Here is a 26,187-nt window from a genome sequence, read left to right on the forward strand (position 1 = left end):
TGATCCAAAAAACACTCAGTAATATGGTTATCTATCTTATACACTTAAACATATATGCAGTTATAACCTTTAGAGCACTTTCTTTTCTTTTGTACAATGACAATTACACATTTTGGGTTTTATTACTCCCACATTTCTTAGTACTTTTTTTGAAGAGAGTAAAACCAAATGCGACATATCAGAACAGAGTCAGTCAAATCAAAAGAATGGACATAATAGCTAATGTAAAAATAAAATATAAGATGATCAACAGTGGTTACCATACTGCCTCTTGCTATCTTAAAAAAGAATTGCCAGTTATAATAAAATTGAACTAAACAGTAAGGAATAAAACCAAAGCATTGGAGACATTACAGGGCTTTAAAAGAAAATAATAGTCAACCGGAATGGGCATCATAATGAATCTTATTGTCTTCACAGTTTTGACTATACTTTCGAACTTGGTTCTATCAAGCAAAGCAGAATACAGGAAAATCAGTCAAAACAAGATGGTGAGGGCAATACAGGATTTCAAATCAAGTTAATAGGAAATCAAAGTAGGTTACTATAATGTATCCTGCTATTTTTTATTTTTCCCTTAATTAAAAAGATAAAGAGAAAAAAGTAAATAATTAAAGGGGATTGAGATAAAAGAGGGCATAACAACAGAACAGCGCAGGTCAAAACATATCCATTTAAGCAAAATAGTGTTTCACCACAAGATATCCTGACATAAAAATAGTTACCATAATGTCTCTTTCCTTGAAATCTTTGAGTATAACTCCATATACTGTAGCACCGAACATATCAAGACACTATAAAACCATTCAAGAGAATGACATTAGTACAGAGTATTCAGAACCAACTAACAGAAAATGAACAATGGTTTCTGTATAATCTCCTTGTCTATAAAAGTTTTTGCTTATATTATCACATACAATAAAATCCAATAAGATACAACCTTTTAAGACAGATGGAGACAGAAGGGTACAAGTTTGATGGGACTTCAAAACAAGATGATACTAAATCAGCACTAGCTATTATGATGTCTTGTTTTCTCCAAAATAGCTGTTCCTACCATCCAATCTTCTCTGCCTCATTTCTGTTGAGCTCTTTTTCTGTCGTTTGTTGTCAGTTTGTCTTCTTCATTTTGTTTTCTGCTCCATTCATTGTGGCCTCTCTGCCACTATTTCTGGAATGTTGGTATTTTTCTTTTTTAGACTATCCTACAGTATTCTCTGTAGAGTTGAATTTGTGGTTGCAAATTCCCCTAGTTCCTCTTTATCCTGGAAGCATCTTGTTTTCCCATCAATTTCTAGGGACAGTTGTGCAGGATATATCAATCTTGGCTGGAGATTATTGTCTTTCAAAGCTTGAATTATTTCACCCCACGCTCTTCGTGATTTGATGGTTTGTGCCGAGAAGTCTGCTGTAATTCTGATGGGTGTTCCCTTGTAAGTGATCTGTTTCTTGTCTCTGACAGCTTTTAATATTCTGTTTTTATATTGGATTTCTGGAATTTTGATTATTATGTGCCTGGGTGTAGTTCTGTTTGGGTTGTAGGTGGCTGGGGTCCTGTATGCCTCATACATCTGAGTATCTTTACCATTTGCTAAATTAGGGAAATTCTCTTGGATTATTTCTGTTAATAGCTTTTGTAGTCCATTTGTTTGTGTCCCCACTTCTTCTTTTATGTTCGTAATTATAGACCCTCTTATTATCTTCTATCCTTTGTACTGTTGCTGTTTGTTTTTTTGTTATTTTTAGGAAGTTTTTCATTTCATGCTCCCATATTACAAATCTGCCCTCCAGTTCAGATAATCTATCCTTAGTTTCTTTCAAGCTGTTATGCCAGTTTTTGATAGAGTTTTTAGTTTCCTGGTAATCTCTTTGAACCTGCTTCACGTATTCTATGTTTTCTCTATTTTCTCCATCAAACAATTCTCCCCCCTTTTTTTTTCTGTTCTTCCATTCCACCATCTGTTTTTTTCTTGGGCGGTGCTTACCATTTTTCTAACTATTCTGCTTATGTCTCGCTTCAGGTCATTAATAACTTCATTCCTGAACTCGTCTATGAGGCTCTGGAGACAGCGCTCTATGTCTATTGGTGCCATGTCTGCTATTGCATGTTTCTCAGGATTGGGGGCCGAGGACCCTTTCTTGTTGCTCCCTCTTCCCATATTCTTTGTTTCTTATATACAAGCATATATAGGAGGCCCCGTTTCTTTTTTGTCAGTTACAGTTTGAATTGCGCCGGCTAGGTGTTCCTGCCCACTGCAGTGTACTAGGGAGACACAGACTTGGGCAGCTTATGCTAGGCCCGCCCCTCCAGGTCAACTTACCGAAGGCTTCACTGCTAGGGTGCACCTCCAGGTGCTGGGACCTGGGTTGGGCTAGCCTACTGGGTCTCAGCCAGCGGCGTCACGCAGGCCAGGCACTCCCCACCAATCCCACTTGAGAGGGGGATATGTGACTGAAGTCACTGCAGCTTCTCATTCCGGGAGGTCTGCCCGGTAGGAGTATGTCCTCCGCTGAAGCCTCATTCTCTATGGAAGGGTCCCGATCCACTCACCGCAGGTCGATGCAGGGTACCCGGCCAGTCCTGCTCCCAACTCCATTCCACGCTTCCCACTCTCAGAGCTTTTGTGCCTCTCTCCCTGCATTGTGGACTGGGACGCAGCAGTGGCTGCAGGAAATTCAAATCATGATTTCCAGTGGCGCGGGGTCCGGCTTCTGTGCTGAGACCTTATCTGTTCCTGCTGTATCACCAGGATTGCGTTTCCAGTTGGTTTCTCTTAATTTAGTTTTTTCCTGGGTCAGCAAAAAATATCCCCCCTTGCCTAGGATTTCCTACTTGGCACTATTCCTGGATTTCAAGTGCGGTTTCTCAGCCTCCGAAGCTGCTGCTATCTATCCACCATCTTCTTCCGGAAGTCTGTAAATATTTCTTACCTTAATTTTTTTTATCCATTCTTCTAGTGATGGCATTGAGATTATTTATTCATTTGGGGGTTATAAATGGTATTATAGTTAACATCCACCAATGGGTTGTTTTATGTACACATGTGATAGGTTCTTTAGCATGGATGCCTTTAAAAAGAACTATTAGATCACAGAAGTGCATATTGTCACTTTTATTTCATTTCATTTTATTTTATGTCTTTGGTTTTTTTGAGAGAGGGTCTTGCTGTGGAGCTCAGGCTGACTTTGAACTCACTGTGAAGTCCAGGTTGGCCTCAGACTCGTGGCAATCCTCCTTTTGACAGCAGTACGTGAATTCTTACTCCTGTCAGCTGTAAATATTATAGAGACTTAAATATTGATCCAAGAGGCATGAAATGATATTTCATTGTTTTAAAAAATGTTCTTTGTAGTAATTTATGATTAAATTGAGTATCTTTTTAAAAATTTATTGGTCTCTTAGGCTTCCTCTTTTATAAATTGCCTGTTCATGTAATTTGCCCATTTTTCTATTGGGTTATTTTTCTTTTTCTTATTGGTTCGTAGAGTTTGTCATATAACCTTATTTCTAATCTTGTCTGATATATATGTTTCATTTTTTTTCACATGCACTTTTTAAAATTAAAAAGTTATGTGTTTAGTGCATATATTTTGATATTGCATGGTGTTCGTTTTATAAATTTTTGAAAAATTTTTGTTTTTTAAAATTTACTTATATTTTTATTTATTTATTTTTTGTCTTTTTGAGACAGAGTCTCATTCTGCAGTTTAGGGTGACCTTGAGCTCACTTTGTAACACAGGGGGATCTTGAGCTCACAGTGATTCTTCTGCTCAGCCTCTGGGTGCTGGAATTGCAAATGTGTGCCAGCACACCCAGCTTATTTATTTTTGAGATAAGGTCTTGCTAGGTAGTCCACGATTGCCTTGAACTTGTTTTGTAAGCTGGCCTCAAACTCACAGTCCTTCTACCTCAGCCTCCTATGTACTGGGATTACATGTGCCACCATGCCTGGCTCAGAATTTTGAAATTGTTAAATGTCAGATTTATTAATCTTTCGCTTTATTGTTTGTGAATTTTTAAAACTAAATCTTTTAGTGCTTTTAAAACTTTAAATCTTTCCCTCCTACATAATTATAAAGACATTCTCTGTGTTAATCTAAAACTTGTTGTTTTCTACATATGATCATCATGCCTTCTGGATTTTATTCTTTTAGGATAAGGTAAGGATCCAATTTGACATTCAGTGTGGATGGGTAGTTGGTTTGTACCATTTATTTCAAGAGGTCCCTGGCAGCCATGATTTGTAAGTTACCTTTATCTTTTTATCTATAAATGTGAGGGACTGGGGGGTGGACTTTGTTCTTTTTATTGGCATACGTAACTTATTTATTCCTGTGCCAGTGCCAGATTTTCTTTGAGTTACCTTGACACCTGCTAGGATTAGTCTACTCTAGCTAACCTGCCTCTTTGTCGTGTTCTCTTGGCTGTGCTTGGCCCTTTCCTCTTCTGTAACATTGTAAAATCAGTCCAGAATTTTGTGAGGCTAAGTGTAGTGATGCAGGCCTGTAATCCCAGCACTTGGGAAGGTGAGGCAGGAAGATTGCTGGAAGTTCAAGGCCAGCTTTGAACTGCTGGCTTTGTAAAATCCTGTCTCAGAAAGACAAAAGAAAGTTTTTTTGAAAGTACTCCTTTGTCCTGAAATTTTGGTTGGAATGGGATTGATCTCACAGATTAATTTGAGAGAGAATCGCCCAAATTGAGTCCTTCCCAGTCATGAATATATATATATATATATATAATGTCTGTGTTTATTTAGGTCTAATACTTTCATGTCCCTTAATTCAGTTTAATAATTTTCTTCATAGAACCATTATGTTTGACTAATGACTAGGTATCCTCTTTTGGAAGTGTTGAGGATTAAAGCAGGGTCCTGAATGTGCTAGGTGAATGCTTTACTTCAGAGCTATAGCCCAGTCTTAGATAGCTTTTCTTTTTTTTTTAACATTGTAAATAGCTATTTAAAAATTAATGTCCTGTTTTGTTTTGTAGACATATAGGAACACTTTAAAAAATATGAATTGGGGGCTGGGGATTTAGCTCAGCATCATTAAGTGCCTGCCTTGCAAGTGCAAGGTTGTGAGTTCAATTCCCAGTACTGATTAAAAAAATATATATATGAATTGGCACATGCCTGTAGTCCCAGCACCAGGGAGGATTTCAAGTTCAAACCCAGTCTGGACAATTTAGCAATTCAATGAAAGTCAACTCTTTAAAAAAGTGAAAAAAGGCCAAAGGAGAAGCTCAGTGTAAAGGCTCTGGGTGACAGCTCCAATACCACCAAGGGAAAAAAATGGTTTTTTTTTTTTTTCTCTTAGGAACAGCTGTTTTGTTTATTGTCTTAACTGTAATATGTTGCGGGCTTCCTGAATTTTCTATATAGACAATTGTATTGTCCATGAATAATTTATTTTACCTTCCTTTTTGATCCTTACGGTCTGTGTCACATGCCACCCTCCTTCCTGTTTTGTGGAAGTTTACAAACTTTTTTGGGAAGAGAGAGTAAATCTCTTAGAGTTTTTAGGTCAGAGGTTTTCTGTTGCATCCTTTCAGGCTCCTATTGTAGTATAAAAGTAGTCAGATAGGATGGAAATCAAGATTAGGAGGGAATCTGTCCCACAAGTTTGTGGACACTAAAATTTTTTTGAATTTCTATTTTTGTTGGTACATGTTTGCATTACATAATGATTACATTCATCATGGGAAATTGGCACACATATGTTCAAGTCTGAAATCTTTTTTACATTTTTCTTTCCCTCTTATTCTGTCCCCTCCTTAACTTAGTGGTACAGCACCTGCTCAGCAAACATGAAGTGCTGGTTTTAGTCTCCATGACCAAAAAAGGGAGAAAAAAATAAGACAAAAAATACTTCTATTTCATATATATATATATATATATTTTTTTTTTTTTTTTTTTCTTCTTCTTTTTTGTCTGTTTGAGACAGGGTTTCCCAGTGCAGTTCAGGCTGGCCTTAAACTCATACTACCTGCAAATTTGCAGCAGTCCTCCTGTCTCAGCCTTCCAAGTGCTTGAATTATAGGCATGCATCACCATGCCCAGTGTAATTTAATATAATTTTTGTGTTACAAGAGTTTTCTTCTTCTTTTGATTTATTACATTATTTTAAAATGCAAACACCATTTTTGGCTTACAAAAAAAAAGACAGTGAGGCCAGGGATGTAGCTCAGTGGTGTAAGCAACTGCCTGGCAGGCACGAGGTCCTGAGTGTGATTCCTGGTACCACCAACAACAAAAACAGACCGTGAGGGGATCTGGCCTAGGGGCAGTAGTTTGCCAGACCCTTATCTGGAGCATGGTTCTCTCTCAGTAGATTTTTAAAACTACTGTTTCTATAGTGATTTTAGATTCATTTAGGCTTTTCTTATGTCAAGTCAGTTATATATTTGGAATAGTATTCACTTGTTAGCATAAAGCTCTTCATGGTGTTTCCTTATAATCTAAAATCAAGGCCAAGAAGAAGTCCCCATCTCTGGGATGAACTCCTCAGATTCCATCTGGTGCAAAACCTCTCTGTGGTACCTCTTGCCATGCCCCCTTTTTTTATTGCTAGAATTATGTGTACTTTCCCTGCACCTTTTAAAAACTAGTCTTTTCATTCTCTTCCTGGAAGCAGCCTGAGGGGACCTGTGAAAATGGTTCACTACTCCCTTGACTCAGAAAACCCCACAAAATCACGCTGAGGCTCAGATCTGCATGTTCACTCTAGGAACACCCATGAAACTGCCCAGGCCATCAAGGGTCTGCATGTCTGAAAGCCACCAAGTATCTGAAGATGTCGCATTAAAGAAGCACTGCGTGCCATTCCGGTGTTAACAACAGTGGAGTCGGCAGTCGTGTGCACACCAAACAGTGAGGCTGGACCCAGGGTCAGTGGCCCAAAAAGAGTGCTGAGTATCTGCTGCACATGCTTAAAACTGCAGAGAGTACTGCTGAGCCTAGGGTCTGGATGCAGATTCTCTGGTCATTGACCAGATGAAGATGAACAAAGCACCCGGGATGCGCCGCCGCACTTACAGAGCTCCCCCGCCCCGCTGGGATGGCCCTTACTGCAAAGAACAGTGTTCCTAAAGCAGAGGCAGAAGCTGCGCAGCAGGAAAAGATGTCTCAGAAGGGACTGAAGACACAAAAACTTATGGCACGGGAATAAATTAAGCATAAAATACATGCAAATAAAACTTTTATAAAATCTAGTCTTTTCCTGCTTGTGTAATTTTTTCAAAGTTTGAGCTATTTGTTTGCGAATCTATTTTTTCTTTGCCAACTCATTAATTGCACTCAAATATTTATTGTCTTTTTGCTTTCTTAGGATTAAATATGTATTGTTTCTAACTTAACAAGTAGAATGTTTATTTCAGTATTCACTTGTAATATTTTAAAGATTATAAATTTTTTAGGATACTATATATTTTTAGCTGTATTTTTGGTATATAATTGTTATTTTTATTAATCAGTTGCTGTTTTTATTGACTCATTTTTAGAGGATATGGTCTGTATTATATATAGTCTTAGGTTTTGGCAAGACTTGCTTTTCTTCTAATTTTAGCAAAAACCCTATGTATGCTAAAAAAGAACAGGTATTTACTAATCACTGGGGACAGCAGTAGCCATAGGATCTGTATCCATGTGTTACCAGGTGTTCTGAACAAAGAATTGCATAAGACATACAAAAAAGGCAACAACTGTAGCTTTATTGAAGGCAGAAAAGGCACGCTGCTGGGTATAGGGGGATGGGGCCTTCAGTATCCAAAATACCTCATGTCAACTGGGACAGTTGTGTCAAAAACTCATTTGGGGTCATGCCTGATACAAATTGTCCTACAGAAAAACTTGCTTGTGCTTTCTCCAGATGTGAGGGATACAGAACAGTGTCTTTTGATTGATTGTGCCTATATGTAAATGAATAATTGGGAATGGCATCTTCTGATTGGTCCATTGACCACTTTGTAGTTAGTTCCATCTGTAGTGCTCAGGACTTGTAAGCCTGGAGTCATTTTGAGTCTGATGTTCTGTGCGTGTCTTCTTTGTAGGAAATTTCTTGCTCAACTGGTTAGCTGTGACTTCTGACACATTCTGACTAGTTAGTTGTCTGGTTTGCCCTAGCCATCATCTCCTACCTCATATACATATAATTTGTTTTAGTGATGTTCACTGTCTTTGTGATACTAATATTTTGTCTGAAAGAGATTCCCTCAGCCCTAATGGATCTGTCAGTTTATGATATATAATTATTTGCTTTATATATTTAACTGCATTGGAATCTGAACTTCATGAAAAACAAGGACTATATCATACTGTGCCTGCTAAAAGAAGGTGCTCAGTAAGTGCTCATTTAACAAACAAATTGCTAGCAAAATGAATGAAGAAGATCTTATGGGCATATAGTACTATCTTCTGAGAGCTGGTGGAAACTGGTTAGGCGTGCTTGGAAGAAGTCAGCTCACCAAGCTGAGGGCAGGGCTGCTGCTAGAGCCAGCCCAGAGTAACTGTCACCCCAGCGCAAACAATTATAAATGACTGGCACATTTTTCCCTCTCAGACTTGTAGAATCAATATCACCAGTTGAGCCCCTGTTGAGTGGAAGAGGAGACTTTTGTTTGTTTATTTATTTATTTATTTGAGACTTTTATTCTTAATCATGAATAAGAGATAATACTTGCAAATTAACTTTTAAACCCATTAGAATTAGGGAGGTTATAGATACAGAATAAAAGAAATGAGTGGGGAGGAGTGGGCTAATAAAGGGGACATAGTCCCATGTCCCATGTCTTTTCCAGGATGCTTTCCCACTTTACCACTTTCTGTTCCTCTTACGGTTCTTTCCTGTGGATGTGGTGGCAGTTGTCAGCCATTGCTGTATTTGGAAATATGTTGTTTAGCACGCAGATGGAATTAAAATGAAGTTAGAGATTATCTGCTGGTCACTCTGCCAACTGTCTTAGATCTCAGCTAGCCCACCAGAAGAGGAACTTCTGGCTTACAGGCATCCTTTCCCTCAAAGATTTAACAGCTTTAGGCCAAGGGAGAAATTCAGCTAGGTCAGGCAGACAGTACAAGATTCAGGGATAGAGTCTGAGAAAGTCCCCCGAAGAAGAGATAGAAATCTCAGCTCACCCTGAAGAATAAATTCATTGACTCTTGTCACAGAAAAGCAATTAGGATGTGTCAGTGTGAGGTGGAAAATATGAAAACAGGGCACTACAGCTTGAGCTGAAATGGGCACAACTCTGATGAAGGGGATCAGACTGGGCCATAACAGAAAACCAAAACCAGATTTTGTGGCTTTCCTGAGATGGGCTAGTCTGGTTGACCATGATCTCAGTTCTAGTTTGCAAGATGACTATGGAAGAAGTCCTTGTCACTTTCAGGGGATTTTTGGTCATTGTGCGATGATTATTTCTGCCTGGGATGGTTTCATTTATGTGGAAGTTCTGCTGGAGTCCAAGGTGGCTGTGTGCTTAGAGTAATTAGAGGCTTCTGGGCACATTTGGGTTAAAAGTTAGAGTTAATTCAAAGTCCTTGTAAATTTCTTACCTTGGTGTCCAGGGCTTGAAGTGTGGTAAGTTATATTAATTCAGAGTTAATCAACCTTGTTTTGCTAAATTGCAGACAGATACTTCTTAAATGACTAACATGCCTATGTGCAAAGCCACGTAAAGATCTGACCCAAAGTTTTAAGTTAATAAAAGACAAAATGAAAGTTTTGTTCTTTTATTTTTTTGATTCTTTTTAATTTTATTTTTATCTTTTTACTTATCTATTGAGCATCTAAAGCCTATGTGAAGAGTCATTATTTTTTAGAAAACCCATCTCTTTTAAGTTCTTGACTGTCTCAGAAGAAAAATGCAATCATGCTTTACCTGAGTAACAGGGTAAGGGCCCAGGAGTTCATTTGTCATCTGTCCCTGTGATAGTTTCTGATTGTATCAGAGTAAGAAGTCTTTTCTAAGGAGCAGGTCTTTTGGAATCAAGTTGGGCAGGGCCCTAGTAGATATTGCCTCCTCAGGTTAAAAGAGTTGATAGAGTTGTGGTCACTCTGTGACAGAGCTGTGGTTGCTGGTCCCCTCCTTTAGCATCTCTTTCTGCCCACTATAGGTGCGAGTTCTCCAAAAGGAGCTCACTGCATCCACCTCTGAAGACACGCACCCCTATAAGGAGGAGCTGGAGACGGCCTTGGAGCAGTGCTTTTACTGCTTGTACAGCTTTCCCAGCAAGAAGAGCAAGGCCAGGTACCTGGAGGAGCACTCAGCCCAGCAGGTGAGGAGCTGCCACTGGCCTAGCGCAGGGCAAGTCTCAGGAGGAGCGGGGCTCTCGGGAGATAGGAGCTCTTTTGAAGCACATCGTATTTGTCACACGGTATCCACAGTCCCAATACAAGGTGGAGTGAGAGCAGGTAAAAGATGGTCAGATGTCCGATCAAAGGACAGGAGTTTTCCTTGCAAAAATATAGCTTCATGAATGTTGACTTAACGATCAAAAATAGGGTGTGAGAACTGTCCGTAGGTTTATTTGCAGTTTGGATAATATGAATAATTGCTTAGGTTTCTCTATTTTGGTTGTGTTGATTTTTAGAGCACTACTGGATGTATTAGCTCATGGTTCCTCAAAGCCCCTGATGTGTTAGCTCCTTAGGACAGGATCTCTACTGTGACCACTGCCTGGAGTTGCCTTGGCCTAAAATCACCACATAGTTTTTGTTAACCAAAAATTGAGGGGCAGCTGAGGCATTGAGTGTTAGTGGCTGGCCGTAGGTTCCCATTCATAATTGAACACACTCTCTGATTTTATTTTTTAAGATAAGGTCTTACTATGTAATTCAAGGTGGCCTTGAACTCACTGTGTAGCCCAGGCTTCCTCTGAGTTCATGGCACTCCACTGCCTCAGCCTCCTAAATGCTAGGATTACAGGCATGTGTCACCATACCTGGATTTCTGTAGAAGAACTTTTTTGTTTTAATCTGAATGTGCTATGAATCTGTCCTCTTTTTCAAGGTGGAGCTTATATGGGAGGATGCCCTGTTTATGTTTGAATACTTTAAGCCCAAGACCCTTCCTGAATTTGATAGCTATAAGACCAGCACTGTGTCTGCTGATTTGGCCAACCTTCTGAAGAGGATCGCCACAATCGTGCCCCGCACAGAAAGGCCAGGACTGAGCCTGGAAAAAGTCTCTGCCTACATTGAGGGGACCTCAACTGAGGTGGGACACAGTGGACTCAGAGGTGGGGCTGATGGGGCTGTGTAACATCCCTTCCCCACCAGCATGGGTGTCTGTATGTCCCGGCTTCATTCCTTTTCTATGCCAAATGCTAAGGCTAGGAGAAGCCCTGTACCTGTCAGATGTTGAGGTGACCAAAGAGTCCTGAGTTTACAGGTCTCCAAGGTCACACCTGAATTCTTGACTGTACTTTTCATTTGTCAGGCGCCCTGCCTCCCAGAAGGGGCTGACCCTTCCCCTCCCGTGGTGAATGAACTCTACTACCTCCTGGCTGATTATCATTTCAAAAACAAGGAGCAGTCCAAGGCCATCAAGTTCTACATGCATGACATCTGCATCTGCCCCAACAGGTGGGTCATGAGGGGGTGAGCCAGGCTAGCTGTCCACAAAGCTGGAGTACTTCTAGCTTAGCCAGCTCTTCACGGGGCCAATTTGAGTATGCTACCAATAATAAGATTAGGGAAAAGGAAGGAAAAGGTGGCTTAGTGCTCTGTGGTTACTGAAAAGCCAGGTTCTCTGTAAAAAAGGAGCAAAGGGGGCGGCTTCTTTCCTAAAGACCCCACGGAGGGGTATTGGGGTGGAGAAGGTGCTGAGTATCTCCCTGGGCCTCAGTACCTGGGGGAAGGAGGTGCTGCCTGGCCTGGCCTGTTGGTTTTGTGCTGCCTCCTTTCCTGGTGCAGGCCCCAGGAAGTTGGCTGAGGTGTTTTGTTGGTCCTTCTACTGCAGCCTTTTTACTTACATTTGCTTTTGTGGGGTGGGTGAGTATAGAAAAACTCAATCCAGAAGTTCTCTTTTCTTTCTGTAACCTAGTGCATCATTGGGCAGCTGTGGTTGTCATGATTGTGTGAGGTGTGATAAAAAAATACAGTGAATGTTTAAAAATTTTACAATAAAAGACACATTGCCATTAATACCCCTCAAAATTCTCCCCCTCACCTTGAACCCACTTTTCTCATTGTTCTTGTAACTTTCTGAAGCAATTCTGGAAGTGTTGTTTTGTAAACGTCTTTAGTTATACTATTGTGGCTGCCTCAATGTCCTGAATCAGTTTAAAACATTTACCTTTCATGGTCATATTCATGTTCAGGCCAGATCTGGTGAATGAAGTGGACAAGGACACACTATAAAGATTTTTGTGACCCTGCTTTTCCATTGGATGGCAGTTGGCAGCAGTATTCATTGTAGATTTTTGGTTTTTTTTTTTTAAATCATACCTTATAAAGATACTGAAGAGGGCTTCCAGAGCTGCCTAAGAGAGTGGCTAGAGCAGTATTGTGTTTAAAGTATGTGGGGGTTATTGTGAGAAGAATTAGTGGCAATGTGTCCTTACCATAATTTGAAAAAAAGTTTAAGTACTCACTGTATGTTTTGATCATCCCACAGGTGTAGGAAAACCCCATTGTATGACTTGTGTTCTCTTCCCATGGAGACGTGCTCACCCTTCCCTTAAAATGCAGCGATCGCCCTGGGTACCTACCTTGAAGGGCCCTGCGACACTCACGAAGTCTGATACACTTAAGAGGCAATATCCAGGGCTGGGGATATAACTTGTGGTAGAGGACTTGCTGACATGCATGAAGGCCTGGGTTCAATTGCTAGTACTGAAGAGAATAAAAGTAAAGGAATGTGTTCTCAGGGCTGCCGTACTTAGGAGCTAATCCTTAGGTCAAGGTCAAAATGAGTCCACTCTCTGTGGCTGACTTGCATCTGAAGGTAAAGCAACTAGAGACAGCCTTTCTGGAAGTACTCAGGGGTCAGCCTTCATGGCTGCCCTTGAGCCATGGGTCAGCTTGTAGTTCCTCCTTACTTAAGGAGAAACCATATAGGTCACCCTGTCAGGATCCACCTGGCCAAAGGGGCAGGGGCCGGATCCACATGAAGAAGCCAGTTTGTAAGACTTCCATAGCCTGTGAGGAGATCACAGGTTCCCTTTGCTCAGCCTGTGGCTTCCTCCAGACAGGGAGCCATTTGCTTAGAAGTCTCCTGTCCTCGGTAGGATTTCTGTGTACCAGTGTGATGGTGTAGACCTGCGCGTAGGCTGGCTGAGTGTTCTCCATCTGACATACTTGGTGATCACCTATTCTGCACTATTGCTTCACCACCTGTGAAGCGAGGATAATAAAACCCACCTTTCCTGGAGTAGTGGGTGCCTGTCATGGTTTGTCTTCAGATGACAGCGTCTCAGTCAGTGGAGTGATGACCATGAAGGCTCAACTAAGTCTTCCTACCACCTGCATATCACCTGCTCAGAGGATATGGGCAGCGCTGCTACAGAAGGGCTGTTTTTTGTTTTGTTTTTTAAATGAGAGCTGGCTTTAAGGCCAGGCAAGGATTTGTTGGTTGGTCCCAGGTCCCAGCCCTTGGCCTCCCTTTTTCTTCTTTGCAGTATTGGGATGGGGATTGAACTCAGTGCCTTTGTACTGTGCTGTGTCACTAGACTTTTTTTATTTTGGGATCGGCTCTTGCTAAGTTACTAAGTTATCCAGGTAGACTTGAACATGCGATCCTCCTGTGTCATACGTCCAGAGGACTGGGTTTACAGGCATGTAATCCCATGCCCAGCTCCTGGGCCTCCTTTATTCTGTGCCTCTCCATCATTTTGACCCTCTCAGGCAGATGCTAGTGATGACTCGGGGCTCCATCTAGTCTTCTGCTAACTAAAGTGGAAGGTTGGATACTTTTTTTTTTCCTTAAAGTCTTCTGAGCTTGTTGGGTAGGGGAAAAGCCTGATGGACAGCTGGGGAGCAATCGTGTCCTGATTGTGGTGTTGGAGGTTCCCACGGGGAAATAGTCTATGGGGACGCAGATGACAGTGTTTTCTTTCCTGTGCGCTAACCATTCCTTCTGCTTTTGCTGAGCTGAAAATGGCCCACATTGGCCAGGCATTTCACAGAACATTTGGGGATGGGGAGAATGAGGGCATTCCCACTGCTAAGGAAACAACTGTGAGCCCGATTCTATGACCAGGCTTGCCCTGCATAAGTCAGATCCTAGTGCATGGGGTCGGGATACTTTCTTCTCCTGAATTGTCATTGCCTTTTGTCCTCTGGCTCCTCAACATCTCTGTTAAGTCAGCACTCCTAGAATGTGGGCAGTGTACCACTCTGCTAGTACCAGGAGATGGCTATTGGTAGGATAATAAGTATTTTCCTTTGTCATGATGATGTACTTCTGCTTTTAGTTACTTTATTTTTGTGACGGGAGATAGTAGTTTCCAGATGGTTTTCATGCAGCCATGTGGGCACTGTCATGATGTTACTGCTTTCCTCAAGGTGAGGGCAAACAGAGTTGCTGAAGACATCACAGAAATGGAAAGGAATGGCATGCTGTGAAAGTGGCCTGGTGAAGGGGTTGCCACCTGCCCCTTCAGGCTGGTGGACCAGGGAAGCACTCTGAGAGCCGCTCACATAAGGAGCGAAGCCGTTATCTTTGCTGTCCTCCTCTGACTTCCGGTCTTCAGGGTCTTTCCTGCTCCTTCGTTCACACAGCCTTCGTTCTAGGTGCTGGCGCGCAGTGAAAGCATGTCCAAGCTTCACAGGGTTCCTCTGCCTTTAACCATGTATTAGAAACCCAAGTAGTTCAGGAGGCCTCTTGGCCAGTTTTATAGTCATGGCATGTAACTGTAGCTGTGATGGACTAAGAATTCTTGGCACATGGAACAGTAGCATCTGTCTTTTTGATTGCTGCTTTTCCACTTCTTTGTACCAGCAGGCAGACAATTCCAGAATCCAGAAACCATCCTGATCTGTGTATCTGTGGCCATTCGCCCTCTTGGGATTTCTGTATTCTCACCCTCAATTTCTTTTAGGTGATGTGCAGAATGCTGTGGCTTAGCCACTGTGTGGTCCCCTTGCTATTTGTTTTACTGCTGGGAACTGAATCGGAAAGGTCAGGATCTACTCAGAGAGAGAAGCTAGGTGGCTGGAACTCCAGCCTGTGCTCTTGCTTAGTGAGTGTAGTAACAGCAGTCTCTGCTTGTGCAGGAGGAGGGAGAGTGACGCCCGCTGAATCTCCCCGTCACCTCAGCTCAATCTCTGTTGTGATTTCTTACAGAGTGCCCTCTTCCTTTCCACCACATCTCTTCTGTGGGTAACTCCCCATTGTAGGGGAGCAGAACCTTAGAACCCTTCTGTTAGAGCAGCCATTGAATAGCTGTGAGGTGCCAAGGAATGTTTTATCACCTAGCACCTTTATTAGGCACTTTCTGTCACTGGACACTATACCTGACACCCACAACTTCAAGCAGGAGAGGTTTATTTTGGCCCATGGTATTTAGAGAATTCAGTCTGTAGTCATCTGGCTCCAGGTCAGGAAAGGCATGGTAGAAGGGTCTGGCACAGGAAAGCTGCTCACATGATGGTGCCTGGAAGCAGAGTGAAGGGAGGACCTGGGGAGGGAGACCTATCCTTCCAGAGCATGCTCCTAATGACTTCATTCTTCTGACCATACTCCATATCCTAACAGCATGTTCAGCCCTGATTTTTTTTTTTTTTTTTTTTTGGTGAATTAATCCATTTGTGAATATAGCATCATTGGTGACGCAGTCACCTTCTAAGATCCCAACTTCTGAAGAATAAAACTTTTAGGGGTTCTAGATCTAAACCATACAGTACCCCACAGTTCTCTCTTGGGGTAGATCTTCATAGATATCTGTCCAGTTGTAGGGACCATGGCTCAGAGACCAGAGTCGTGGCCTGATCTAGTGGCTGAGCTGGTTCTGAGCCCTGCTGTCGGAGCAGAACTTCCATAGTGTTTGACTGACTACCAGGCTATTGTATCTGCAGTGCTGTCAGAGCAATGGTATTTGTAGCTAATTCTTTTGTCACTGCCCCAGGTTTGATTCCTGGGCAGGCATGGCTCTGGCCCGGGCTAGCCGCATTCAGGACAAGCTGAATTCCAACGAACTGAAGAGTGATGGACCCATATGGAAGCATGCCACGCCTGTCCTGAACTGCTTCCGCCGAGCCCTGGAAATCGACAGCTCTAACCTGTCTCTGTGGATTGAGTACGGCACTATGTCCTATGCCTTACACTCTTTTGCTTCACGCCAGCTGAAGCAGTGGAGAGCCGAGCTGCCTCCTGAGCTTGTGCAGCAGGTAAGCTGGGGTGCTGAGGTGGGGTCTGGTCTGTCATCCTTCTGTCCAGCTGGAGGGCCCCCAGGTCTATAAAATTCTGTCACGTCTGTTTTTTGTTTTTGTTGCATCAGTGCTTGGAGCTCATGGATAATTTTCCCTAGGAGGCTTAAGCTATACTGTGGTCAGTGATAACGTGGCCCTTGGTCTCTGGACATTCAGTCCAGCATAGACAAGTTTAGAATCAGGCTATTGTGACCTGGTAGTACTGAAGTAGTAGTACTGGATCAGTCATCAGTTTTAGAGCAGTTGAATGGTAGGAATATTGGCTACCTGAAGTAGGTGTCTCTTCTGTATTTGCTCAAAGGAATGTATTAGTTCCTTGTAAAATTCTTCATCTTGTGATGGGAATTTCAATGTCTGTCTTGGTAGAGGGCATTCATAGTGTGGGATGCTCACACTGGCTTGATGTTTGTGTTTAGCAGGGGACACTTGGCTCATTGAGATGGAAACAAAGGAACCATACTGACATTCTTTGGAAGGTTTTTTGGTAGTGCGAGGGATCACATCTAGGGCCTTGGACGTGATAAGTATACACTGTACCACTGAGCTACATCCCTAGCCCCCATACTGAACTATATGGGCTAGCACAACAGTAAAACACTGTAATTCAGAAAGGTCTCCCAGGAGATCAGGGTGCTGAGGGTTGCCTCAAGTTTTGTAGTAATCTGCCACTATACATATTGCCTTGACAAGGTTGCCCTGTGCTCCCTGGGTTCTTTCCATCTGTGGAGAGGCAGCTTCCAGCCCTGAAGTGTATCACAGTGACCCAGTCTCCTGGCTGCTACAGTTAGCTGAACTGATTGGGATGGGCTGTAGGGCATGGGTTTGCCACTACTTGAACTACAGTGTACTGCAAAATGAGGCTGAACGTTCCTTCTTTCAAGCAGCATTGTGAGTTCAGTAGCGATGTCTAGTGCAGCCATGTCCAGCACCCAGTTCCACAGCCCTTAGAGATGGTGGGTGCCTAATAACCAGCACCCAGTTCTACATCACTGGAAAAGGTTTTTACTAAGCACCAAACCTACAGCACTACAGCGTAGTGACACTAGAGTGTGCACATTTGGGGTAAAACAGAATTTCTTGTCTTTTCCAAAGACCCAGACCACTTGTAAAGGGCAGATTTCTGAGGCCTATCCAAGCTCCACTGACTTGGAGTCCACATTTACAGCAAGTACCTCCAGGCATCCTCTCATACTTAAAGCATGGAAGCAGCCAGGACAGGATCAGCTTGGGGGCTTCCCAACATGGACAGCCACTTCTCTGTAGTCCCTGGCAGCTGTCAAGCACGCATATGTTCCTTCATTCCAGAGCTTCCAGTGTAGGGGCTAAAGCAAGGACTGTCTATGTAGGGCACAGAAGCTATTTCTCTTAGTCCCTAGGTCTTCAGCCTCTTCCCACTATGAGTTTATAAATATTGGGTGGGGGTATGAAAGTGATCAAAGTATGTTATATACATGTACAAATTGGCCAAATTGAAACCCGTTAATCTGTATAACCAACATGCACTAATAAAAGATTGGAAATAAAGAAAGGAGGGAAGGGGGAGAAAGAGACAGCCAGAAAGAAAAGAAAAAGAAAGAAAAAAAAGAGGAAGGAAGGAAGGTAGGTAGGTGGGGGACTGGGGATTTAGCTCAGCGGCATAAGCACCTGCCTTGCAAGCAGGCGCTCGTGAGTTCGATCCTCGGTGCCCATTAAAAAAAGAAAGAGTGAGCAACCATATTGTCTCCTCTCTAAGGCTCACAACCATGGTTCACATGGCTGCAAAATGGAATGGCACAGGACTGGTGCTGCAGACCAGTGACAGCCCTTCTACAACAGTCTGAGAATCTCAGGCCGACATTGTGGCAGTGAGCACTCTCTAACTGGTAGGGAGGCAGAGCTAGAAGGGTCAGCTGCAGCTCTTTGCTCTTTCTCCTTTGCAGACAGGCATTTTCGTGAGCTCATGAAATGTAGGATGTCATGGGGGAAGGTAGGAAAAAGGTCCCTGGAGTTGACAAGAGGTGACCTGAGTTTAAATCCTGCTCAGTGTCTTACTTGGTATATGCTTTTGAGGAATCCCATACCTCACTGTCACCAGTTGTGAAATGGTGACAACAGTTCTGGGTGTCAGGGTTGTTGAAAGGAACAAAGTTTGTGAATAAGTCATCTGACTTTATTTAAGACAAAGTGTGATCCCAGGGAAAGTTCAGGCCTTGCACCTAAGGATGGCGATCTTGTTGCAGATGGAGAGCCGGCGTGACAGCATGCTGGAGACAGCGAGGCACTGCTTTACATCAGCCGCCCATTGCGAGGGTGATGGCGATGAGGAGGAGTGGCTTATCCACTACATGCTGGGGAAGGTGGCTGAGAAACAGCAGCAGCCCCCGGCCGTCTACCTGCTGCACTATAGACAGGCTGGCCACTATCTGCATGAGGAAGCTGCCCGGTACCCCAAGAAGATCCACTACCACAATCCACCTGAGCTGGCCATGGAGGCCCTGGAGGTGACACTGTGCTGGCCCAGGGTGGGAAGGCAGGGCAAAGGTGGGATGGTCTCTTTGACTTCTCAGGACAGGACTTGCGCTCCCAGGGACTCCCTGGAAAACCTACTGGGGACTTCTCTGTGTTCAGCAGCTTCGTGTGCCATTGAATTAAAACTGCCTTTCTTGTTTTTTTCAAGGACATTTATCATCCTTACTGGGAGAGTATTTTGTTCTTATCCCTTGGAAGCAAATGATCTTTCCTCTGCACACACAGATTCTACTAACCCGGACATCATGACGGTGCAGTGTAACATGTTTTAGTGCCTGGAGCATTCACACTTCTGGCCTGGCAGAGGAAGGCCCTACTCTATTCCTTGGCTACCCAGATTTGGAATTTCTGACTGCTGCTAAGGGGGAAAAAAAGTTTTTTTGTTGCTGGGATTGTCTTTTATGATTTCTAGAACATTTCTGATGAATGCGCTCGTTGTTGCTCATAGCAGTCCTGAGGGGCAGGCTAGCATATTTTATAGGTCACAAAACCAAGAACATGGGTGGAGACCCAGATACACTTGGCTCAGCCTGAACTCAAAGCTTCCTCAGGCCCTGAGCACGTGAATCACATTGATTTTGTGCTTTCTGAGGTACATGCCTACATCCTATCAGTCCCTCATGCCCAGCAAGCTTCGTGGAGTTTAGACAGAATCCACTGCCTTCCTTATCCTTTTTCTACTGTTACATATTTTTCCTGACTATAAGAGACTCAATTCAGAAGGGTATAAAAGGTCAAAGTCCCTAATCATCTTAGTGTTCCCTACCTAAGTAATCCCTATTTCAGTTTGGGTATGACCCTATATGTACAGATTTTTTTCCTGTTAATATGTAGGTAATGCCAGGCATGGTGTCACATGCCTGTAATCCCAGCAATTGGAATACTGAGGCAGAAGGATCACTAGGTTTGATGTCTGCCTGGGCTACATAATGAGTTCAAGGCCAGCCTGAACTACATAGCAAGAACCTGTCCCCCCCCCCCAAAAAAAAAGAAGTAGATACTAAGTAACATTTTCTTATGGTTTTGCAGCTTACCTTGTCATTGGACAAGATGTAGTAGAAGGTGTATCCTAGTGGCCAGTGGTTGGGTTGGGCATGTTTACTTGTCTGAACAGCCCCTTCTTGATGAGTTTGGCTTTCTGTCCATTGCTTGATGCATGGCAGGGCACCGGCAGCACATATCTGTACACTTGTATTAGAGAGTGCTTCGTGAGTATTTCCAAGGGCTAATGTCCTAAGGTGCTGGCTCATTTAACACTCCATTCAGTGGCCCTGAGAAGTTATACTGGTGGATAATTGTGTCTCTTTTCCTCCAGCCATGCTAGGAACCTCTTTTTAATATTTGCCTGTCTTGTGCTCAAACAAATAAACCAAAATAAGCCTTGAGTTTTAAATTTCCCTTTTAAAAATTAATTCTGGCCAAGTGGTTTATAGTAGCCATTTTGGGGCCAAGATGTGGGGTTCACTGAGGCTTATGGAAGCATCCTATCAGATGCCCTGCTATCAGGTCATTCCTTGTCACAGTTCTTTCGTGCCATTTACTTGGCACTATGTACTTTGGAGAAACTCTGCTAGAAGAGATGTGACATCTGAAGGTACCAGCAGGAGAGGAGAGGACCCTGGACAGATCCTGCTGAGCCTGTGGCTGATATAGTTCCTCAGGGCAGCACTGATCCGGTGTGTGGTGGGAGGTGGCCCAGTACTCAGATGTTGTCAACTCTGTTTTTCCTCTGTTTTTTTTTTTGGGGGGGGGGCGGGGGCTGGCTTCTAATACTGCCTGCTAGAGCCAATAAGCAGAGAGTATGGTGGCCTTACCTACTTCCAGATGAGAAAACAAAGTCTCAGAATGTGGCCCACCCTCTTTGACACACTGCACTGGCTTGAAGAAATGTAGGTACCCAGAACTTATTTCAGGGGCATTCTGTTTTGCACAGCCAATGCGGTCATGTAACTTTGAGTCAGCTGACACATGTATATAGTCTGTTTTGAAACAACAGTTCTCAGAAAATCTTAACCTGGGCCGCGGATTTAGCTCAGTGGCATAAGCGCCTGCCTGGTAAGATCATGAGTTCTATCTCCAGTACCGCAAAAAAAAAAAAAATAAATAAAATAAAATATAGAAAATCTTAACCTTATCCTGGTGAAAATGAAACACCCTAGTTCCTGTGATGTGGAGCCTTCATTTAAAATGCTTTACCTGCCACTTGGATGAACTCTTCAGTTTTGGCCTCCTGGATGTGCGTGGATGGTTTCTGGGATCTGAAAGCAGAATTGTTGTGCCATTTACTCTGGAGTCCATAGAGGGCTCTGAGTGTAAGTCTGCTCTGTCTAGGGTGCCCTGTAGAGTGTTGCCCAGGCCTGGAGCAGTAGGCATATCACTTGGCTAAGAACCGTTTCTGGGGTAGGGGAGGCCTGCTTGTCAGGTTGAGGTGCCAGCAGTTCTCGTTGTCTGTGGCATGCCTCGTCCTCCGGAGGAGTGTGTGCTGCAGGTGAGAGCCACATCACACCAACATCTGGACAGGAAGATTGGGTTCAAGCTGCCTGTGAAAGTGCCTCTATTTTATGGAAGCAGTAGAGGAAAGGAGATAGGACAGACCTGGCCTTAATGTGGTCCCTGACTTTCTTGACTGTGAGACTTGGGGGCGACTCATTTCACCCATTTATAAATTGAGGAATTGGCAGGGGCCTCTCCAATGCAGTGTTTCGCCTGCTTACCAATGCTGCATCCGTGAGCAAAGGTTGTTGAGCAAAGGTTGTAGTGCTTGGCTCTTCCCAGGGAATGGCTTACAAACATTCATCCTGTCTGGTCCTTGTCTCAAGGCATACACTGTCCAGTGTACAAATAGATACAAAAGTAAAAGCAGGGTGTGGTGGTGCACTCCTGTAACCCCAGCATTCAAGAGGCTGAGGCAGGAGGATCATTGCAAGTTTGAGACCAACCTGGGCTACCGAATGAGCCCATGGCTAGCCCTAAACTGTAGAGCAAGACTCTATCTCATAAAGACAAAAAAGAAAAGAAAAAACAGATTCAGAGACTCAGTTTCTTCCAGTGTCAGGAGATGGACCAAAGATGGCAGCGATGCATGGTGGGAGGCAGTGTCCAGTGATCATTGCTGAGGGATTTGTTACCCTCATTATCTTGCATATTGTGCCTGGGTCACTGGGAAAATTTTTAAACTGAAATGCTGCCAGTATTCATTTTAATTTTCAGAGCTCATTTTGAATTACAGGTTGACTGGCTTAAAAGCTAACGAGCCAGCAGAGTGGTGGCTTGTGTCCTGAGCAGGAACCTGTTTCCAGTGTGGCTATCTATCCTGGGAAATGAACTTTAGCACTGGGCAGGCTGCTTACGCCAGAGGTGTCATTGTAGGTGTTCTTCCGGCTCCATGCTTCCATCCTGAAGCTCCTGGGGAAACCTGATTCTGGTGTTAGTGCAGAGGTCCTGGTCAACTTTATGAAGGAGGCTGCAGAGGGACCCTTTGCCAGGGGCGAGGAGAAGAATACACCCAAAGCTTCAGAAAAGTGAGTGACATGCCTGACTTGAATGGCTTATTTAGTACAGTAGGGTTCCAAAGGTGGCTGACAGGTAAACTGGAACTGAGGGTGCCTCAGGAACGTGCCTGGAGATGCTAATTACTGAGCCAAGATATTTTGTTGAATCTAAGGAGAGAGTGCACACCCAGACCTGGCCCCTCACCCCAGGCTTCTGCGTGGTGCCACCCCACCCTCAGGCTCAAGTCCTTGGGAAAAGCTGACGCCTTCGCTTCCCTTCCCCAGGAGCATGTCTGTGATTTGTGCCCTGTAGAGGACCAGTTTTATCTTTGCAAACTCTTAGCCTGGTCTTTCCAGGGCTTTACCCTGGAAAGGGTGAGCTCTAAGCCCTGCTATACTGCTTTTCTCCTAAGAAACAGTGAGAGGCACGGGGGCATGGCCTCATTGTGTAGTGCCAGAGAGCTCAAGGAAGCTGGGGCTCTCTCCAGGTCCCTTTAGTGGCCTGGGGCTAACCCAGTTTTACTCTGGTGAGTAATCCCTGTGGCTCAGACTCCTTTCAGGTGTCCCTAATCTGGTGCTAGCTCTGCTTACTCTGTCTCTGGTACTTCTGCCTGGCCAGGCACTAGGTAGTGATCAGCTGAGTGACAGAGAGAAACCCTACTTCCTGAGAGCCATCTGTCCATGGCCACACTCGGTGCTGGGTTACTCAGTGGGTGCAGTCCTGCTTAGAAGTTACACATAAGTATTTTTATCCACTGAGGATCTTCAGTACTACTGTATAATGAAGTATCTGTCTTGTACCCTACTCCCCTTTAATTATTACTTTGTAACAAGGTCTTGCTAACCTGGCCAGGTATGCCATGGTTTCAAAGTTGTCTCTTATTGATCATAATTCTGATCTAATTTTAAAAATTATATAATATATGAATATATCCTAGTTATAAGAAACTCAGGCTCACATAAATATACAGACTAAAAATGTGGTGGATCTCTTTCCCTAAGTTTTTTACTACACATAGTTTAATTTCATAAGTCACTTTCTTTATGTTTGCACACACTTATATGTACAATTGTAGGGTTTTTTTTTTTTTTTTTTTTTAACAAAAATGAGCTGGTGAAGTTATTGTCCTATTGTTTGCTTTTTCCCTCCACTATAGGTTCAGGACACAATCTGTAGAGAACTTTTTTTTTTTGGTACCGGGGTCGAACTCATGACCTTGCACCACCAGGCAGGCACTTTCACCACTGAGCTAAATCCGCAGCCATAGAGATTTATTGCCTGTATTCTTTCTAGCCCATACTTCATTGCATAGCACAGATATAACTGTTTTATATAAGCATGCCCATAGAGATGGGCTCACACGGTGTCATTCTTTTTCTTTTCCTTACACATCCCAGTAAATGCTGTATCTTTGTGTGAGCATGCGGTAAAGCGGATGTGTTTCTGTCCACTCATTTGTCAGAGATAGATTTGTGAGGCTGTCATACAGAAGAGGACTGACTTGGTATAGAGCGGTGCTGGGGTGTTTCAGCTGCTGTGCAAAGTCTCTTGAACCTGGAGACCCTGAGATGCTAGCAGAACCTGGCCAGAAAACTTGGGTAGCATCTAGCTAGAGAATGTATAGTCCTGTGGTGGTACTTCTCTGCAGAACACCAGGTAGGTGGTGTAGAGCCCACCAAAGATACTTAGGAGCAGCAAGGCTTGGGAAGGTGCTGACGCATGGGTGTATGTCTGTTTCACTACAACATGGAGACTGACCCGTGCCCAACCTCCTGTCCCCACAGGGAGAAGGCCTGCCTGGTGGATGAGGACTCCCACTCTTCAGCTGGGACACTGCCGGGCCCCGGAGCCTCCTTCCCCTCCTCCTCTGGCCCAGGTCTGACATCCCCACCTTACACAGCCACTCCGATTGACCACGATTACGTCAAATGTAAAAAACCCCACCAGCAGGCGACGCCGGACGGTATAGTCCCTGTTCTCCCTACTGCCAGCCCAGGGCGGCACACAAATCATGGGGAGGGTGCTCAAGCGACTTTGTTTTGTCGCTTTGTTTTGTTGAGGGGGGGTGCTGGGTCTGGGGTGACACGGGCAATGTTGCGGCTGTTCATTAACCTCATGGACTCACGGTGATTCTTGTGCTTCCAAGACATGCTCAGTGTCGCCACCTGCCAGCTTGCCCACCTGGGAGCCAGGGGAGGGGCGATCTGGACAAAGGCATTTCATTTCTTTGAGCCTGCAAAAATAAGAGTGTGACTTCTCCTTTAAGGGCATTTGGAAGACCATAGGCCACCTACAGTGACTCTTGGCAGTCAGCTTGGTGAGGCCTGCACCATTCAGCAGCACATTGTTATGGCTCTGTCCTTCTGAAGTAGTGGGAAGGCCATAATGGGCACTAAGTATGTCACTCTTGGACATCCAGACAGGATGTTGATGGGGATTACCTGACACCATGTGCAAGGCTGTCCCATGTGGGATGAGGCAGGTGGCGACTGTTCAACTACATTCCTTACTAACATTAGGAGGCTTGCATGCTGGCCTATCGCTTGATTCTTCATGTTCTCCTCACCTCTACAGTGAGAAGCTGGTGACAAAATACTTGCTGGAATAAGCTAAGTTGGTGGATGTAGAGGGCCATTGAAATGGAGCCTTGGGGAAGTAGTAGCAATGCTTGAAAGACATCTACATTGCTCTCCTCTGGACTGTGGAGAAACAGGCCTTTCTCTGCCTTCTCTAGGGTGATGGGATACGCCTAGGTGGGTAAGATTGGCTGTGCCTCCCGCCAAGTGGCCTTGTAGAGTGGCCTCTTGGAGGAAGAATAGGCCTTTCAGATACCATGGTAGCCTTGAAGTTGAGATCTAGCACAGAGCTGGGTGGAACGGGGTTGGGGGTTACACTGCCTTGGCTCTGGTGTCCTTGCTGAAGACCTTCCCAGTGTGCAGGTTCCTCGAGAGCACAGGCATCTGTCCCCAGCTTGCTGAGCCAAGAGAGCAGGTTTAGAGAAGCATTGGTAAAAGATCACAAGGTAGCCAGGTCTCGGCTTCTTTGGGAATAAGATTTGGTGCTCTCCTAAGAGATTTGGAGACTTGCAATATTCCCTCCTAGGTTTGATTTGGGTATGCAGCATGTGTGTTGAGAGAGAGGCTGAGGATCTATGTATGCGTTCCATGTCTCCATCACCACCTGCCAGTGTTGTGTCTTTACCCCTGTCTGGGCATTGGCACTACCCTGCCTGTTCTACCTGCCCTAGAATGTTGAGCAGAATCAGGAGGGGCTGGATGTCCACTCTTTGAGTCTTCAGTTTGGCAGGCATTGCCTAAGTAAGATCCCTTCTCTCTTCTTAGTTAACTCAAGTTAATCAGGGAAACTGCCCTGTTCCCAACCTTTCACTCTTGAGAAAATTATGAAAACAAATTAGCAGTAAATTCTTCCTCTGGGAGTTAGTTTCTGCCAGGTACTTCCTGTGAGGATTTAGCACCGTGCCAGAGTTTTCAAGAGAGGACTGCCTTTTATGGGTGTCCACTTAGCATGTGACCCTGCTTGTGCATTCCTGACTGGGGAAGCACAACTGCTGGTCCTGTAGCCTCCTGTATAGTGCCTGCAGACATCAGGGATTTGGCTGTCGTCCCTTAGGGTAGGGTTCTCCTCCAGGAATAGGGAAGGGAGAAAGTGAGTGCTTCAGAAGGGGGATGATGCTGCCACCTGGCACTGGCTGCCTTGCTGTCCATGGCACATGGTGTGCATGTACCAGAGTACAGGAGTAAGTACTGTGCATGGCAGATCCAAGGTGCCAGCATCACTTTATGAAGGTTACAGAG

General features: G+C 44.0%; 1 protein-coding gene across 4 annotated transcripts in view; it reads left to right on the top strand.

Moving 5' to 3' along the window:
- The window catches only part of Cabin1 (calcineurin binding protein 1), a 153,438-nt gene that overhangs the window by 56,012 nt on the left and 71,239 nt on the right, over positions 1 to 26,187 (top strand). For 3 of the 4 annotated variants that reach the window (XM_063225856.1, XM_063225859.1, XM_063225860.1), the window contains 7 exons: positions 10,114 to 10,275; positions 11,010 to 11,216; positions 11,439 to 11,584; positions 16,069 to 16,330; positions 18,592 to 18,852; positions 22,250 to 22,401; positions 24,157 to 24,335. In XM_063225856.1, the coding sequence (XP_063081926.1) occupies positions 10,114 to 10,275; positions 11,010 to 11,216; positions 11,439 to 11,584; positions 16,069 to 16,330; positions 18,592 to 18,852; positions 22,250 to 22,401; positions 24,157 to 24,335 (1,369 nt within the window). The remainder of the gene's footprint in view (positions 1 to 10,113; positions 10,276 to 11,009; positions 11,217 to 11,438; positions 11,585 to 16,068; positions 16,331 to 18,591; positions 18,853 to 22,249; positions 22,402 to 24,156; positions 24,336 to 26,187) is intronic. The other variant, XM_063225858.1, reaches the window with a different exon arrangement.

This window comes from Cavia porcellus, unplaced genomic scaffold, assembly GCF_034190915.1.
Source record: "Cavia porcellus strain 051 isolate PalLab524CR breed Dunkin Hartley unplaced genomic scaffold, mCavPor4.1 scaffold_16, whole genome shotgun sequence".
Taxonomy (NCBI): domain Eukaryota; kingdom Metazoa; phylum Chordata; class Mammalia; order Rodentia; family Caviidae; genus Cavia; species Cavia porcellus.